Raw genomic sequence first — 19,959 nt, forward strand, 5'->3', positions numbered from 1 at the left:
TTTCCCATTCCGGATACTTGTTTCCTCCACTGCTCTAGCGATGATTGAATATACAGGGTGTAACGAAAATACAGGTCATAAATTTAATCACATATTCTGGAACCAAAAATAGTTTGATTGAACCTAACTTACCTTAGTACAAATGTGCATATAAAAAAAGTTACAACCCTTTGAAGTTACAACTAAGAAAACTATTAAAGATTTTTTTATTGAAAATGGACATATGGCATTCTTGTGACAGTAGCATCTTAAGAAAAAATTATAGTGAAATTTGGACATCCTATAAAAATTTTATGGGGGTTTAGTTCCTTTAAACCTCCCCAAACTTTTGTGTACGTTCCAATTAAATTATTATTGTAGTACCATTACTTAAACACAATACTTTTAAAACTTTTTTGGCTCTTAGTACTTTTTCGAAAAGTCAGTTTTTATCGAGATATTTTGAATATTTGTCAAATCCACAACATATTTGTATATGGTTAAGTAAGATTATGGAGACTTGGTAATAATATAAAAATTTATGTATGATTTACATTTTTAGGTATATTTTGAACCGTATTAAAAAAGAAGCCATATCTCGATGAAAGGTGCCTTCTCGAAAAAATACAAAGAGGCAAAATAGTTTTAAAACACTGTGTTTAACTAATGGTATCGCAGTAATAGTTTAATTGGAGCGTACACAAACATTTGGGGGGTTTAAAGGAATATAACCCCTATAAAAATGTAAACATATTAAAAAAGAAGCCGCAACTCGATAAAAACTGCCTTATCGAAAAAATACTAGGAGCCAAAAAAGTTTTAAAAATATTGAATTAAACTAATGGTAGCACAATAATAATTTAATTGTAACGTACAGAAAAGTTTCGGGGGGTTTAAGGGAACAAAATCCCCATAAAATTTTTATGGGGAGCACAAATTTCACTATAACTTTTCTTTAAGGTGCTCCTGTCATAAGAATGCCACATATCCATTTTCAATAAAAAATCTCTAATAGTTTTCGATATATTCGAACAAATCGATTTTCATTTTGTAACTTCAAAGGGCTATAACTTTTTTTATGTACCGGGTGCCCCAATAAGAATGGCTCTCGGCCATATCTCAGGAACCGTTTATAGTAGAGCTTTGAAATAAAAAATTGTATAACAAAAGTTGCCTCAGGAAAAGCCTGGAAATTATTTTCATAATTGTGGGACCACCGCTAGAGGGCGTAATTTAATATCAAAAATTAAAAAATCTAAATTTTACAAAATTTTCCTAATGAAGGGGCACTGGAAATTCGATCGTCGTATTCTTCGTAAAATTCTACGCATATTTGATTTGACAAGTTTAGATCTACCTTAGGAAATAAGAGGTGGGGCTGAGTGGGAACCTTGTTATGAAAAACTGGCTGTGAGTCCGGTTCTGCCTAATCAAATTTTGCAAACTTGGTCTTGTTGAAGACAGATCTTTTTCGTCAATGTAAAAGTTATGATTTCGAACCAACTTACTGAGTAATATGCCAGCTAGAAGGCGTTATTTAATTTTTTCAGAAATCTAGTTTTCCTTGGAAAATATTAAATACAAACATGCATTTTTAATACCATATTACAAAATAAGACAAAATTAGCAACAGAATAGCGAAAACCGCATGTTAATACCTTTTTTCTATCTCGAGATATCTTACAAAACGTGTAAATTTAAAAACATAACTGTTACTGTCACCGGTAAACGAAGTTCAGGAAAAGTAGTGTGCTATGGAAACAACAAAGAAACATTTTCCAGCTGTCAACGTATATTAGGTCTTTTCACCGCTTCTCATTTGTTTCGAGCCTCGTTCATATTTCGTTTATTATACACGGATTATACGGCATATGACAGAGGCTCGAAACAAATGAGAAGCGTTGAAAAGCCTTATTACAAAGAAATAAAAACAACTATTTAGTGATGACATGAACGTTCAAATTTTTGCCCATCATTTTCGTTGCAAACATTTACTCTTTCAAGAGTAGATTGAACAGCAGTCTCAATTTCTGCTCTCAATATGCTTTGAATGGCGTTTAGTATTCTCTGGATAATGTATTCTAGAGTAGTGTATGATGGGCAACAATTTGAATATTTAGGTCGTCACTAAGTAGTCCTTTTTGTTCTGTGTTATATTTAATTTTAATAGTATTGTTTCTCTTTATATTGTTGTTTTAATTAATTATATTTTTATACGTTGACATCTGGCAAATGTTATTTTCGTTTTTTTCCACAGCACACTACTTTTCATTAACTTAGTTTACCGGTGATAGTAACAGTTATGTATAAAATTTACACGTTTCTCGAGATATCTTGAGATAAAAAAAAGGTATCAACATGCGGTTTTCGCTATTCTATTGCTAATTTAATCTAATTTTATAAAGTATGATTAAAAATTCATACTTGTATTTAATATTTTCCAAAGAAAACTAGATTTCTGAAAAAAATTAAATAACGCCTCCCAGCTGGCTTATTACTTATTAGGATGGTTCAAAATTATCACGCTTACATTGAAGAAAAAGATCTGTCTTCAACAAGACCCAGTTTTCAAAATTTGATTTAGCAGAACCGGACTTAAAGCCATTTTTTCATAACAAGGTTCTCACTCACCCCCACCTCTTATTTGCAAAGGTAGAGTTAAACTTGTTAAATCAAATATGCGCAGAATTTTATGAAGAATACAATAATCGGATTTCCAGTGCCCCTTCATTAGGAAAATTTTGTAAAATTTAGATTTTTTTATTTTTGATATTCAATTACGCCCTCTAGCGGTGGACCCACAATTATGAAAATAATTTCCAGGCTTTTCCTGAGGCAACTTTTGTTATAAAATTTTTTATTTCAAAGCTCTACTATAAACAGTTCCTGAGATATGGCCGAGAGCCATTCTTATTGGGACACCCGGTACATATTTGTACTAAGGTAAGTTAGGTTCATTCGAACTATTTTTGGTCCCAGAATATGTGATTTAATTTATGACCTGTATTTTTGTTACACCCTGTATATTTTAAATAAAGTCGGAGACAGACAGCATCCTTGTTTAAGTCCCTTTATGTTATTGGAAATGATTCAGATATAAAGTTTCCTTCTTTAACGACACTTCTTGCACTTTTGTATTTGCAATAGCATCCACATATTCTCTACTAAGACCTACTTTCGTCAATGTTTGAAACAGTTTTTTCAAAGGTACCGTATTGTATGCCTTCTCTAAATCTACAAACAATAGGTGGGTAGATAGATTTCTTGCCTTCCGTTTTTATATTACCTGCTGCAGAACGAATAAGTATTATCAGTGCACGATCTTCCTGCACGAAATCCACTTTGTTCTTCCATGTCTTTGTATTCTGATTCTATTCTTTCATTATTCGACCGTACAACCTCCCTACTGAGCTGGTAACAGTTATTCCTCTATAATTAGAGCATATGCGTTTATCCCCTTTCTTGTATACTGAGCTGATGTATCCAACATTCCAATCATCAGGGATATTTTGTCATTTTAAGCATTTATTAAATACTTTAACCAACATCTCATGTAATATTTTTGGTCCGTACTTTACCAACTCGATTGGGATGTCTCCAGGTCCTGCTGCTTTATCGTTTTTAGATCTTTTGAGGGCCTCGCTTAACTCTCCGGTTGTTATCTCAACCAGAGAACAACGATCGTGGTCGTTGTTCTCTGTCTCAACTATTTGTGTATATTCGGATGATTCTTCCATTTCGATCTCTTGAAATTTACATGTATCTTCTGTCGACATCTATCTTCTGTCTGTTTACTAGTGATGTAACGAATATTCGTATTCGTATTCGCATTCGGGAATATCCGCATCTTTTTGCATATTCGCATTCGCGTTCGCATTCGCAAAATTTGTGCGAATGTTTTGCGAATATGAATATAAGAGAAATAATAATTTGAAAATAAAGTTAGATTAATAAAATAAAAATCTATTCCCTTTCTCATCTTTTTTATTAAAAAAAGGTAACTTAACCTCGTATAATCAGATTATCAGCCTTCACGTTGTTTTATTATTTGGCATAATGTAATAAAGCTTAAGATTCAGATTGATTTACACTAAATATCAATTAACTTCTCATAACAAATTTAGAAAACATTTCAAAAATAAAAACAAATTAAAAAAAACTGAGCATTCGCATTCGCATCCGCATTCGCGAATGTCGTTATTAGATATTCGCATTCGCATTCGTATTCGCGAATGTTCAAAAAATGACATTCGTTACATTACTACTGTTTACTAAAACGGCATACAGTAACTTAAGACTGGATCGATGTAAAACAGGCGCTGTATAGAATCTGGTTTCTTCATACATTTATACATACCTTCTTCTTTTCATACCGTTTTGCCTTCTCATTTGCCATAAAATTTAAAAAATATTATTTTTGTTATTATAAAACTTAGTTTGCATTGCTAAACTGTGGCATCATGTTTACTAATCTACACACAATGTCATAGTAATACTAGAAAAATCTTAATAATTAACATGCTTTTATAAAAAATTCTCAAAATCCCTGTATTATTTTACTTAGTGCCCACCAAACACACTTTATCACGATAAATCCTAAACTGAAACTGCACAGCCGCCGAACATATTAGTAATCAGTAACCAGTAAATACAGCAGGCATGCATAAGTAATAATATCTCCACGTGGCGAAAAGGAGGGAAAATATTTCAAGTGTCTCACTGTTACCCATGTCTCACTGTTACCCAGTCTCCCCTACTTCTAGTTGTTCCAGATATTTCCATATTTTTTCCTTCCATCAAAAACAAGTACAAAATAAGAAATTAAAAATATACTTACGTATCTCGTTGGATTTTATACACTAAATAGGCATAAAATAATCCTATACAGTAGGAACTGCACCTCATATGTGTTTTGATGTAGTAATTAACAAAATAGAAATTTTGTCCTAGGTCTTCTATTTCTCTAAAAAATATGTAAAACTTTAGTCTAAGTGCATGAATTTAAAAATACTCAGTTTTATGGCTTTTATGGGTAACTTCTATCGAAGCAATCTACAAGCTTGACATTATCTGTTCCTTTTCTTTAAAGGGCACCAAATGGCGCCTTATAAATATTTATCATAAAATATTAAGAACGCCCGTAAAGTGGAAATAATTGACAGAACTTGCTGGTAAAGGAGTAAAGAACATCCTTTCGCATATCGGTGGTTAATACAAAACCTTGCAGTCACTCACTGACTATAATTCAGTCAATTTGTACTCTACGAGCCCCCTAGTGGAAAAGTTTTGGGGTAGTTCTAATTTCTTTCATTATACAGGGTGTCCCGAAAAGATTGGTCATAAATTATACCACAGATTCTGGGGTCAAAAATAGTTCGATTGAACCTAACTAGCCTTAGTACAAATGTGCCCATAAAAAAAGTTACAGCCCTTTGAAGTTACAAAATGAAAATCGATTTTTTTCAATATATCAAAAACGATTAGAGATTTTTTATTGAAAATGGACATGTATTATTCTTATGGCAGAGTAATCTTAAAACAAAATTATAGTGAAGTTTGTTCATCCCACAAACATTTTATGGGGGTTTTGTTCCCTTAAACCCCCCTAAACTTTTGTGTATGTTCCAATTAATTCATTATTGTGATACCATTAGTTAAACACAACGTTTTTAAAACTTTTTTGCCTCTTGGTATTTTTTCGATAAGCCAGTTTTTATCGAGTTGCGGCTTCTTTTTTAATATATTTACATAAACTTTTTATGGGGGTTTTGTTCCTTTAAACCCCCCCAAATGTTTGTGTACGTTTCAACTAAACTATTATTATTGTGGTACCATTAGTTAAACACAGTATTTTTAAAACTTTTTTACCTCTTAGTATTTTTTTTTGACAAGTCACCTTTTATCGAGATGTGGCTTCTGTTTCAAAATATACCTAAAAATGTAAATTATAAATAAATTTTCAGTTTATTAACAGGTCTCTCTAATCGTACTTAACCATATATAAATATGTGGTGTATTCGACAAATATTCAAAATATGTCGATAAACACTGGCTTATCGAAAAAGTACTAAGAGGCTAAACAGTTTTAAAAACATTGTGTTTAACTAATGGTGCCACAATAATAATTTAATTGGAACGTACACAAAAATTTGGGGGGTTTAAAGGAACAAAACCCCCATAAAATTTTTATGGGGTGCACAAATTTCACTTTAATTTTTTTTGAAGATGTTGCTGCCATAAGAATGCCACATGTCCATTTTCAATAAAAAATCTCTAAGAGTTTTCGATATATGAAAAAAAATCGATTTTCAATTTGTAACTTCAAAGGGCTGTAACTTTTTTTGTGTGCACTATTGTATATAGGTAAGTGAGGTTCAATCAACCTATTTTCGACTCCAGAATCTGTGGTATAATTTATGACCAATCTTTTCGGGACACCCTGTATACAGGGTGTCCAGAAACTCTACCGACAAACGAAGACAGGAGATTCTTCAGATAATTTTAAAGCTCTTTAAGTGAGCTAGAGCTCTTTGAAGATGGCGTCTTGTAATTAGTTTTTCTTAAATACCTCCAGAATGCTTCTATTTAGAAAAACAAAAATTGATACGCGTATTTATTTTCAAAATATAAATCTAATCCATCCATTGCAAATTTCTAGTACCGATCATAGGCGTCCGTTTTGGGTAGAGCAACGGTTATTTTATCGCATAACTTTTTTGTCTTTAACTTTTATGCATTTCTGACACTGGATTATTAAATTGTGAAGTATTCTGGTACTAAAAGGTACTCTTGTTTTAACCCTTAACTGGTCCGGCGTCGTCTGACAGACGATTCAATATTTTTAATTATTTTTTATTGCAAATTGGCACCTCCCACAGGCAAGTCGTTATATCTAATCCTTAAACTATTGGAGATTGACAAGTGGGTGTATTTGAGAAAAGTTTCTCTCAGTTCCTAAAAAGTTGTCCCAACAATTAGGTCGAGGGTAGTTTCTCAGACGACGCCGGACCGTTTGTGTTACTTTTTTCTTGTTCAAAAAGAACAAGAGGACAATCAGACGGATGTTCTAATTTTAGAAAAACGCAAAAATTCTAGTTTATGTCCGAGTAGAAAGCGCAGGATGACAAAATACCTGTGCTTGCGTTGCAAAAAGCCTGTTTTTTGGGATTAACAAAACCACTACCTACGTAAAAATTGCATATAAAATTGGTAAAGTTTGACTGATGCTGAAAAAAAACATTTTTTATCGATTTTTGTTTTACCTAGTTTTTTGTTTAGTTTGCAGTTTGAACATTTATCCTAGCAATACATTTTTTTCATGTTGTTTTTTATATTTTTTTTTATTTACTTTACGAAATCATGTACTTTTTCACAAATATTTGTACGGATTTCAGTTTTATTTTAATATTTTTTTCTTAACCCAAATAACGCGCAAATCTAATACGTTCACTTTTATATAGATATATCAGTGTATGTTTGTAGCATTTATTCTTAATAAAAAAATTAATTGAGTGTTGTTTTGCTTTCTTGAAAACAGTAGTTTCGCAGACGACGCCGGACCAGCTACGCTACTGATACAGTACCGGACCAGTTAAGGGTTAAATCGTTAGGACACACCGTTTTCTAGAAAAATCGATTTGAAAATTTTTCACTTTTTGAATTAAAAAAAAAATTAAAAAAAAACTGGTTAGAAAGACGAAAACTGGTATATTTATTTATATTCCAGAGGTAAATCGATTTCATTAATTGCGAATTTCTAGTACTGGTCATAGGCGTCCGTTTTGGGTAGGTCAACAGGTATTTTATAGCATAACTTTTTTGTCTTGAATTTTTGAGCATTTTTGACACTAGATTATTAAATTATGAGGTATTCGAGTACTAAAAGTTACTCTTACTTTATGTTGGTAAAATACTTCGTTTTTTGTTGAAAAGTTCTTTCAATTTTTTTTCAAATTCCAAAAACGAAAAACTTTCAAATCGATTTTTCTAGAAAACGGTGTGTCCTACCGACTTGAAGCAAGAGTACCTTTTAGTACTAGAATACCTCACAATTTAATATTCCGGTGTCAAAAATGCACAAAAGTTAAGGACAAAAAGTTATGCGATAAAATACCCGTTGCTCTACCCAAAACGGACGCCTATGACCGGTACTAGAAATTTTCAATTGATGGAATCGATTCATCTCTGAAAAGTAAATAATCATACCAATTTTCGTTTTTCTAAATAGAAGCGTTCTGGAGGTATTTAAGAAAAACTAATTTCATGACGCCATCTTCAAAGAGCTCTAGCTCCCTAAAGAAGCATTTTCGGACTAGGTGAATTGGGTTAAATTGTCTTAAAATTATCTGAGGAATCTCCTGTCTTCGTTTGTCGGTAGAGTTTATGGACACCCTGTATGTATTTTGGGCTGCTGAATCCGAATATGAGGTTTGCGGACAAAATTTCGTGACGGAACATTGAGTAAATCGCGAAAAAAGCGAAAAGTTTCTTCTTTTTCCCGCTTTTTTGCTTAAATCTCAAAAACTATTACATTTTAGTAAATGGTCTGTTAACAGAAATTAAAGTACTTAAAATTCTCTACAAATATCACTACCTACTTTTTTTTTCAGACCAACCGTTCGGTCTAAAGTGCGAGTTGAAAATTGACAATTTTTAATAAAAAGTGGGTCTCTGCAAAACCCACTTTTTACATTTCAAAACTTTATATTTTATTAGAATGCTGTCATTTGATACATTTCTCCTAGTTTTCTGCATAAATAATTAAAAAGAAAAAAAGGTCGAAATTGTACAAATTCAGTATCACAAAACTTCACAATCACTTCGATGGCATCGTGTCCTGGCTCAGAGTCTGATTGCTTCATCGTCAGCTTCAGGGATCGTTCTCCTGGAAAATAAAAGGGGTAGTGAGATACTGACTTCTGATCATAATATATCAAGGAACGATGAATGATTACGAAATAACTTATGAGATTCTACATACCTCTGTCTCTTTCTTCAGTCTCTTCTACGTCTATATCAAAGCTACTTTCCGGGAGCTCAATGTTGTCACACAGTCCTTCGCATGATGTAATTGGGGAACAATGGAGGCCCGCCTTCCTGTATCCACAATTGCGTTGGCAGCCCTTTTTATATTTACAAGAAATATAGTGTAGTCGTGAATTTGGTGCAGGGTCCAAAGTGATTGGCACTGGCACGAGAACACTAGTAGTTTTTTTCCAACCCCACTCACTTGGATCTTTTTGTTGCTCGTCAAGTGTGGCTTGATATAAAGATAACCATTGCACCTGATAGTAAACTGTAAGTGAATGTTCTCGTGCAGCAGATTCGGTAGGGGGTAATGAGGCAATGTTGGTATTATTTTTATATGATGAAGATACGTACCTATTGCCTGTATCTCAAATCGTTCAGACTGGTTTCGTTTTACTTCAATATAGAGCTATGCCATATGAGAAACATGTTTCCTGCTGTAGCAACCGCATCCTGATGTGCATTAGGGTCTTTAAAAGCCTCCATGGTTAATTGCAAGTCTGTGTTCTTCTGCAGGACTTTAAGGAATTTCAGTTTCCCCTGATTAAACAATGCGGAAGTAGTATCACAACAACTTATCGCATGACATGCGATCCTACATTGTAGGAATAAGATATGGTCCATTAGGATTTTTTCAGCAGCCAGATGAGGGTTGTAGAAGCTTTGCGAAACCTTTCCTTTTTCCTGATTTCAGAAAAAATATATTTTTTGTGTTAGGACTACACATGCCAATCAAAATGACCAGAAGGTCGATATCTTCCCCCACCACTGTCGCATGTCCACTTGACGGTGCCATCTCAAGAGCTGTCGTAATAATTAGAATATCAGGATCCTCCACAGGATGGAGGATGTAAATTTATCAAATGACAGCATTCTAATAAAAAATAAAGTTTTGGAATGTAAATATGTAGTGGGTTTTGCAGAGACCGTTAAAAATTGGCAATTTTCAACTTGCACTTTAGACAGAACGGTTCGTCTGAAAAAAAAAGTAAATAGTGATATTTTTAGAGAATTTTAAGTACATACTTTAATTTCTGTCAACAGACCATTTACTAAAAGTTAATATTTTTCGAGATTTAAGCAAAAAGCCGGAAAAAGTAGAAATTTTTCGCTTTTTTGCGATTTACTAAATGTTCAGCAGCCCAAAATACTTACATAACGAAAGAAATCAGAACTACCCCAAAACTTTCCTAGTCAAAACACAATTTGATTGAATTACTAGTGCAATCTGGATTCTATCGAAGCAACTTACTTTTTGTGCCTTAAGTTTTTATTTTTGGAGAAGGAAGCTTGCCGAGTACTTATTAATTAGGTATATTTACTGGGAGACATAATTCATATGCAACGCTTCGTGACGACCATTTTATTAGACTACTTCAACTGTCAATATTGCCAACCTGATTTACATATACTTGGGGATCAGGATAGCTAACATTTCAATACCCCCTCTCAATTTATACAACATTTACATAAATAGTAAATTTGGATGAATTGTCGACTAAACAACAATCTTGACTCTAACCAAGTCTTGACAAAAATTGAACTAAATGAAATCATAAAAACATACTTATACATCCTACATTACTCAGGTTACAACTCATACCTATATAGAAAAATATTCAAAAAATAACTTTCATTAACTCAAAAAATATTAACATGAGAATATGATAAAAAATAAAAAGAGCAAATAGATAATTCACATGAGTTGTGCCTAAAGTATAAAAGTACTAATCTATAAAAACTTTCAACATTCTTGAATTTTGATCAAAGTTCTGAGACGTGAGAATATTTCATTTGAAGGAGCTTTAGTGAAAATATCAGCACAGTTTGATTTTGTATTTATGTACTGTAAAGTAATTACATTGTTTTCAATTAAATTTCGAATGAAATGATATTTTGTGTCTATATGCTTAGACCTTTTACCTTTAAATGAATTTGTTGCAATACATATAGCTCCCTGGTTATCTATATATAATATACTACCAGTTATTTTCTCGTTCAATAATTCTTCTGCTAAGTTTTTTGTGAACAATAACTCACAACATGTAACAGTTGATGAAATATATTCGGCCTCAGTACTGCTCAATGAAACAGTGCTCTGTTTCCTTGAATACCATGAAACTGGATTGTCTAGAAAATATACTATACCTCCTGACATGCTTTTTCTATCATTTACATTTGCTGCCCAATCTGAGTCTGAATATGCAAATATTAAAGGTTTTCTTTTTATATTTTTACTGTATATAAGACAGAAATTAATTGTATTTTTTAAATATCTAATAATACGTTTAGCAGCTTTCCATAATATATCATCAGGACAATCGAGAAATTGACTCAAATAAGAGATTGAAAACATTATGTCAGGGCGACTACCCAATGCAATATACATTAAGCTTCCAATTAATTGCCTATAAGGCACATTGACAGAGATTTGATTATCAGCATTAGTTTTGTCAACCTGAAAACCTGTTTCCATTGGTGTTTTGCTAACATTGCAATTCGTCATATTAAATTTCTCAATTATCTTATTGATTAAGGGTTTTTGAGAAATATACATTTTTACATCATTTTTATTTACAGAATATTCAAAATCAATACCCAAAAAGTTGTTTACACAACCAAGATTTTTTGCGTTAAACTCACTTTTTAAACTTTCAATAATTTTTTGAATCGAATCGCTATCTTCACCGCACAATAGGATATCATCGACCCATATACACATACACACATTTTTCTTTGTATAAACGCAACAGTCACTTTCCGCACTTTTAAAACCAATTTTGATTGCCCATTTGTTGAATCGTTGGTTCCAGCATTTGGGTGATTCTTTTAGTCCATATAAAGCCTTTTGTAGTTTGAGAACTTTGCTTTGTCGTTTATAACCCTTAGGACAATGAATATAAACATCATGTTGTAGCACTCCGTTGATGAACGCTGAAGGAATGTCTAATTGGTATACCTTCCAGTCGTTATTGAGAGCCAGTGATAATAAAATTCTTACACTTGCCATCTTAGCTACCGGTGAATATATATCTAAAAACACTTCTTCTTCATAACCCTTGGCGACTAAGCGAGCTTTTTTCGTGCCATCACTTTTTGTTTTAAATACCCATTTTGTATTTATGATTTGTTGATCATGAGGTATTTTTGTGGCTTCACTCCACGTGTTCATTTTTTCAAGACATTCTAGTTCTGTTTCTATTGCCTGCTTCCATTCATCCTCCTCTACTGCTTCTTCATAAGTTACTGGTGTTGATGTAACTAAGCAATATGCATAATAAAGTTCATAGTCTTTGAACTTCGAAGGTTGTTTTATTTCTCTATTGGAGGAAGTAATTTTGGTATTTTGTAAATTTACTGGTTCTTCATCTTGTGAATTAATTTCAGTAGTGTTTCTTAATGTTTGGACTGTACTTTCTTCATAATTTGTTTCAAATGTTTCCAATTCATTTTGGCTTGGTAAAATTTCCTCAACATTTTGATTATTCGACGATATTTCTGGAGAATATTTATACTGTGTTTCATCGAAAACAACATCTCTTGAAATTTTGATTTGCTTGGTCAGTGGATTCCAAATTCTATAACCAGCACCACTGTATCCAACCATTACACCTTTACTTGCTCTTGGTTCTAATTTACTTTGCTTTGGTAGGTTGTAGTACCATACTTTTGAACCAAAAATTCTAAGTTTAGACAAGTCAAGTCTGCCTAAGTATATTTCTGCTGGTACTTGTAATTCAATTGCTCGTGATGGAGTTCGATTAAGCTGATAAACAGCTGTTCTAACTGCTTCTCCCCACAAACTCTTTGGAAGATTTGTTTCTACAAACATTGCTCTTACTTTGTCTAAAATAGTACGATTAAGTCGTTCGGCTATACTATTCTGCTGAGGTGTGTACCCTGCAGTAAATTCTTGTACTATACCATGTTGTATACAATAGTTTTTAAAATATTTAGAAGACATCTCTCCACCTTTATCCATTCTTATTCTAGATACTCTCCTGCCTTCTGCAGCTAATTTTTCAATATGATTAATAAGATGTGATTCGCTTTCGCTTTTTCTTGTCATTAAATATACAACACTAAAATGTGAGAAATCATCAATAATTGATAAGTAATACTTTTCACCAGAAAATGTGGGATCTTTGGATGGTCCCCAAGTATCAACATGTAAAAGTTCCCCAACTCTAGAGGATTTTTTGTATATAACTTCTTTAAAAGGTTGCCTTGTGGCTTTTCCTTGTTGACACGAGTCACATAGTTTATCTGAATAGGGAAGTCCCAACAATTGTAGTCCCCTTCTATTTACGTGTCCTAAACGTAAATGCCATAAGTCTTTATCGCTATGCTTTGCTACTAAACTAGATTGAAAATTATTTAATTGAAAATTTGCAGCAAATAAGTTACTCTTATGTTTATAGCAAATAAGTTTAAAGTTCTTTTTTCTTATTTCAGCCTTATTTTCTTTAAATACTACTGTGAAACCTAAACTGTTTAGTTTACTGACTGATAATAAATTATATTCTAGTTCATTTAAAATGAGAACATCAATGTTAATAGGAGTTTCATTGTAATAAACTTTTAATTTACCTTTTGTACGAGCCGTCATCACTCTTCCATCTGCTATTTTAATGCCAACAGGCTCAATTTCAATAATATTACTTATAAATTGTTTATATTTATTGCTGCACATATTCTGTGATGCTCCAGAATCTATTATAAACGAAATTTGGCTGTCATCATTCTTGAGATTTTCAGCTGGTAGGGCTGTGATAAAACTTACTTCGTCTTCGGCTACATGTATATTCTGTTTACCTTGTGTATCATTATTGGCTCTTCTGCCACGGGAATAGTTATTTCCTCGAAAAAATCTACCTCGATTATTGTTTTTTCTGAAACAATTGGACACTAGATGGCCTTCAAGTCCACAAAATGAGCATCGGGGTTTTTTATTGTATTGCTTCGTATAAAAAGAGGATTCTTCACTTTCTTGTACATTATTTTTCAGCTTCAATTCTGCATCTAATAATTTTGCTTTAACGAAATCAACAGATAGTTTATCATTTGAAGTTTCTAGGACAGTAATAACGGTGTCAAACGTATCTGTCATTGTCAACAAAAGGTGACATACCTTGTCATCTTCTTCGATTGTAGTTCCAGTCGATTCAAGCTCTCGGATTAAAGAATCGAATTCAACGAAAAATTTTTGTAAATCGATACCTTGTTTATATTTCAACGTTAACAACTTTTTCCGCACATATAAACGAGAAAGAATACTTTTTCTTTCAAACACTTTTTCTAAACTTTTTATCATTTCGAATGCTGAGTCACAGTCACGAATATATTCTAAATGTTCATCTGTAATGCATGTGACAATGATCGATCTTGCTGTTGCATCATGCTTTTTATGTTGATTTTGCTCGTCTCTTGATAATTGTGTGAATTGCGTTGCAGTTACTTCAGTGGTAATAAAATCTTTAACACCTTTGGCATCTAGAAGATTGCCTAATCTAAATTTCCATGACGAAAAGTTCGTAGATGTTAATTGCGGATACAAACTCACGGTTGAATTCGCGCCATTTAAACCTTGGACTGCCATTTTTTTGCGGTCACTCACAACACTGCCGGTCGATATAAACAGCAACACTAAAAAACTTTACTTCTTATTGAATGTACTCTTGGCATGTAAAACTGGGGTCCATAACCTTTTGGAGAAGGAAGCTTGCCGAGTACTTATTAATTAGGTATATTTACTGGGAGACATAATTCATATGCAACGCTTCGTGACGACCATTTTATTAGACTACTTCAACTGTCAATATTGCCAACCTGATTTACATATACTTGGGGATCAGGATAGCTAACATTTCAATATTTATAACGTCTAGATAAAAAAGTTTTATTAGCATTAGGTTTGCTTGTTTTTTACTTTTGTCTCGTTTTTCTAACTGTACTGACGTTGTCTACATTTGCATCAAGTAAAAATCATTTCATACTTACGGCGGGAAAGCCATCACAGTGGGATCCAGGCTATCTACGTATGTAATAGTGAAGGGTACAAGTACGGAGACCACTGTACACAAAACCAGTACAGCTATGCCAATTTTTGGCTTTTTCCACAATACATAGATCACAAAAGGAGCTACGATAAAAAGATGGTAGTCCACTGCCAAATACCAAGATTGGAACATGCACTAAAATGTATATTGAATTGAGAAAAAATATAATTTTTCTATGAATGCTATACAATGTGCAATAGTTCAGAGAAATAAGGTTTTTGTCGGGACATTTGAGCAGCCAGGTTGCAAATGGGTTTTTTTGGGTACTATATACCTAACACATTATAAATACAAAAATGCCCTTCACAGTTCGGACGAGAAATTTAGTTATTAACAAATAAGGGTCAAACATGGCAGTTTTTTCGTTTAAATCGATACAGGTAAAAATAATGTAATTAAATATCTTATTTATAATATTCTTCATTTAATAGATTAGCCAAGGTTTAAAATGACACTTTTTTAATTTTGGTCCGATCATTTGTTGCTTCGGAAATTGCAAAATAAGACTAACATTTCGAAAATAAAAAAATTTGCTATAACTTTTGCGAAAATGGCCTTAAGACTTTCATAGTGCTTGAAAAGTTGAGTCAGACAGTCTTTATAATGCACAAAAAGTTTTAAGACAATTCGTCAATTAGTTTAAATTTTATTCAATTTGTTTATCGCAAAGAGCTTTTTTTTTCGCAATGTTTTTGTTCAGAAAATAATAATGATATACGAATTCTGTGGAAACCGCCTGAAAGGAGAATAGTTATATTTTCAAAGTATTGAAAAAAATCATTAAAAATTCGTTTTTGGCACTCCGAAAACAGTTTACTAAAATAGAGTCATTTTTGGTATTTTGGGATTTCAAAATTTGGTATTTTTACACAAATTAAAAAAAAACATTTTGTCTAGGTTAATTATTAGGGTCAAAGTTAGCCACTTTTACTATTTAATTCAGTTACTTCTATATACATACATACAATTCTCCTGTAACAGTGTTAGTTACCATACTACTCCGAAACGGCTTGGTCGATTTTTATCAAATTTTACACTTATATCCTATAGGACCGAGAATAGGTTTTAATCTATTTTTCATACCCATAAGTTATAAGGGTGGCTGCCCCCTGACATTTTTTTTTATTTTTTTGGACCACGTTACCTATCTTAGTTTTAAATGATGTAGAATTTTAAAAAATACATACAACCCTTAATTTTCGCTCTTCTATCACCAACACCTATTTGTTAATAGCCATCTATATATTTACATCTATAAAATTCTCCTGTCACAGTGTTAGTTGCCATACTCCTCCGAAAGCGCTTGACCGATTTTTATGAAATTATATATGTATATTCGGTAGGTCTTAGAATCGGTCGTAATCTATTTTTCATATTCCTGAGTGATAAGGGGTTTTCCCCCTAACATTTTGTAATGTTAGGTGGGGATGTGTGTACATAACGTACTCTATAAGACTACGAGTACATATACTAATTAAAAAAAATTATGATCAAAATCCATCAACAAGCTCCGCCGATGTCAATCGTAGCATATGTTTGAAGAATCAGTTTCATTTTTTGAGTGCATGGATTTTGATAATTACCCTCCAACGACCACGAATCGATTTCATTAGGACGTCGTTTTTAAAGCTTTATTAACCACTCTGTTGAGGTTCAAAGTTTTCTTAAAACTTTTACATATAAACTATATATCTTCAACTTCAAAATGGCTCTAGTTAGGTTACTTAATTTTTATAAACAAAGCAGCCGTCAATTAAATAAAAAAAGTGATTGTCTATAAGCCAAAAATGACTCTATTTTAGTAAAATGTTTTCGAAGTGATAAAAATGACTTTTTATTGATTTTTAAACACGTTGAAAATATGACTATTCTTCTTTCATGCGGTTTCCACAGAATTGCTATAGCATTATTATTTTCTGGACTCTCAAACAGAACAACATAAAAAATATTGAAAGTTTCGAGATGTGGTGCTACCGTCGAATGCTGAAGATAAGTTGGGTTGAAAGAATCACAAATCTTGAAGTAATACGAAGGATAGGAAGAGACCCAGAAATTTTATTAACGATAAAACGAAGAAAACTCGAGTATTTGGGTCACCTGATGAGAGGTCATAAATACGCATTACTTCAAAATATAATGCAAGGAAAAATAGAAGGAAAACGGAATCCAGGCCGTAGAAGAATGTCGTGGATGCGGAATTTGAGAGAGTGGTTTGGCTGCACCACTAATGAACTTTTTAGGTCAGCTGTAAACAAAATCAGGGTAGCCTTGATGATTTCCAATCTCCGATAGGAGTGGCACAAGAAGAAGAAGATTATTTTCTGAACAATAACACTGCGAAAAAAGCTCTTTGGGATAAACAAATTGAATAAAATTTAAACTAATTGACCAGTCGTCTTAAATTTTTTTTGTGCATTATATGGACTGTTTGACTCAACTTTTCGTGCAATATGAAAGTCTTAAATTCATTTTCACCAAAGTTATAGCAAATTTTTTATTTTCGATGTTTTTTTTCGATGCAATTTTCGAAGCAACAAAAGATCGAATCAAAATTCAAAAATTGCCTTTTAAAACCTTGGCTCATCTATTAAAAGAAGAATACTATAAATAAGATATTTAATTACCCTATTTTTACCTGTGGCGATTTAAACTAAAAAACTGCCATTTTTGACACTTATTTGTTAATAACTACATTTCTTGTCCGAACTGTGACGGGCATTTTTGTATTTATAATGTATTGGGTATATAGTACCCAAAAAACCCATTTGCAACCTGGCTGCTCATGTGTACTGAACATGGTATATGTTTGCCTTATTTCCCTGGCGTACAACTTCTCTCACTACTTACATTCAAAACGAAAAATTTCTCACGCAGTGAGAAAAGTCGGCCATTGCAGTGAGAAATAATTTCTCCGCCTGTCTTCCATACATATGATCGCCGTTTCCATGGTAACGTGCACAATACAAACACAATTATTGCTGTCAAACAAAATGTGTTGAAGCAAAACTTCAGGAATTAGCTTTTAAAAACTGTTCAAATATAACTGTTAATTATAAATTTAAATAAATAAAGTATATACACATTAAGAATATTAAATACCTACATATATGTATATGTATTTTATTTCAATTTAGGCATATAATATACCTAAAAGCACCTAAATTATTTAATTTTTGAAGTTTGAACTCTTGACAATAACGAATCCGTAGAAAAATTATAGTGTACAACACGTGAGAAAATGACATATTTCTCCCTCGCTTCGGCTCTCGCCATCGGCTCGTGCCAAAAAACTTCTGCGCTCGTGAGAAATATGTCTTTTTTTCTCACTTGTACAATATACTATTTTATAATAATAGTCCAAGTAATATAGGACAAAACCTCGCAATTTTTGCAGAATGGATAGATTTACTTGAAAATTTGAGAATGAGTAGTGGATAGTCCAAGGATCAAAATCTATATGATGCCGAAAGGCGCTTTTACCATGGAGGTGATTGCCACCCCATCTAGGGGGTGGAAATTTGTTATAAAATTTTGACCGCAAAAGTTGATAAAAACATTCATTCTAAGCAAAAAACGTTCAATACATGTTTTTGATATAATCAATAGATTTCGATTTATTCGCTATCGAAAATGTTAGTTTTATATCGAAAAAATCAATGTTTTTAATCAGCTGTCTGCTAATAAATCAAAAAGTTTTCGTTTTATCAAAACAACTTTGCTTAACAAAAATCTACCTTTTTGAAAAAGTAAACAAAACCGTTTTTGCTAATTTTCTTTAAGACCAATAGTAATCGAGCTATACTTTATTATATGGTAGCTCTTTTTCGTCAAATGCTAAATATTGTAGTTTCAAAGTCAAAAGACCGGAAAATTATGTTTAAACTTGTTTAAACTAATTTAAAGTATTTCAAAATATCTATCTCCAGAAATAAAAAAAAGTCTCTAGCTCAAAAATTAAGTGACTTATAATGAAAACAATTTCAGTCCCTATTTTTTTCTTCGAAAAAGTGATCCGACACAACCCTGTAATCACCACTCTAATTTAAATTAGTCATTGGCCTTATTCGGTCTTCTTTATTTATGTATTATTAATAGGCTCTAGAAGTTTGACCGATTTAGAATTATTAGTTTAAAAAAAATGGAGTTAAAAACGAATAACGAATTTTTGTAGTTTGTTCAAAAATGCCATTTTATTCAAAATAAAAAGATTAGCATCAGAGTTACGAAAAAATGTTTAAATATAAAATTGTAGCTTATTTAATTCCCAAGAAGTTGGTTTGCAAAAGTTTTTCTACAGCAAAAATTGAGTGCAATTAAAACTTGTAATAACATGCAAAAACCACCTTTGCCAACCCTTTCAAAGTCATCTCTTTTTGCCACTGAGGGTTTTAAAAGAATTCAATATTAATATCCTTTTAGATCTTGTAAAAACCTACAAAATTCTTTTTTACCAAACTTTCTAACATAAAAAATAAAAAATTTACGATTATAAAATCAATATATTTAAAAAAAAAGGAGAAATCCAATGGGAAGCATACTAATAGCACTGTTTTTAGTCATTAGCTTTACTCATTCTTCTTTATTTATGTACTATTAATAGATTCTAGAAGTTTGACTGGCTTAGAATGACCACTTTTTAAAAAACTGGAGTTAAAAGCGAATAAGAATTTTTGTAGTTTGGTAAAAAATGCCATTTTCTTCAGAATAGAAAAATTAGCATCAGAGATACGAAAAATGTTTAAATATGAAATTGTAGGTTATTTAATTCCCAAGAACTTGGTTTGAAAAAATTATTTCTACGGCAAAAATTGAGTAAATCATAGATGAGTATAATATCGAAAAACATTGATTTTTTCGATGCAAACTAACACTTTCGATAGCGAATAAATCAAAA

The 19,959-nt window shown here is 32.2% G+C and overlaps 1 protein-coding gene across 1 annotated transcript in view; it reads right to left on the minus strand.

Moving 5' to 3' along the window:
- LOC114328256 (nose resistant to fluoxetine protein 6-like) overlaps positions 1–19,959 on the minus strand; it is a 142,069-nt gene that overhangs the window by 19,508 nt on the left and 102,602 nt on the right. The window contains exons 8-9 of the mRNA XM_050659611.1: positions 15,007–15,200; positions 4,817–4,942 (exon numbers count right to left, since the gene is read on the minus strand). Coding sequence (XP_050515568.1) covers positions 4,817–4,942; positions 15,007–15,200 — 320 coding nt within the window. The remainder of the gene's footprint in view (positions 1–4,816; positions 4,943–15,006; positions 15,201–19,959) is intronic.

This window comes from Diabrotica virgifera, chromosome 8 (assembly GCF_917563875.1).
Source record: "Diabrotica virgifera virgifera chromosome 8, PGI_DIABVI_V3a".
In the NCBI taxonomy this organism is placed as follows: Eukaryota; Metazoa; Arthropoda; class Insecta; order Coleoptera; family Chrysomelidae; genus Diabrotica; species Diabrotica virgifera.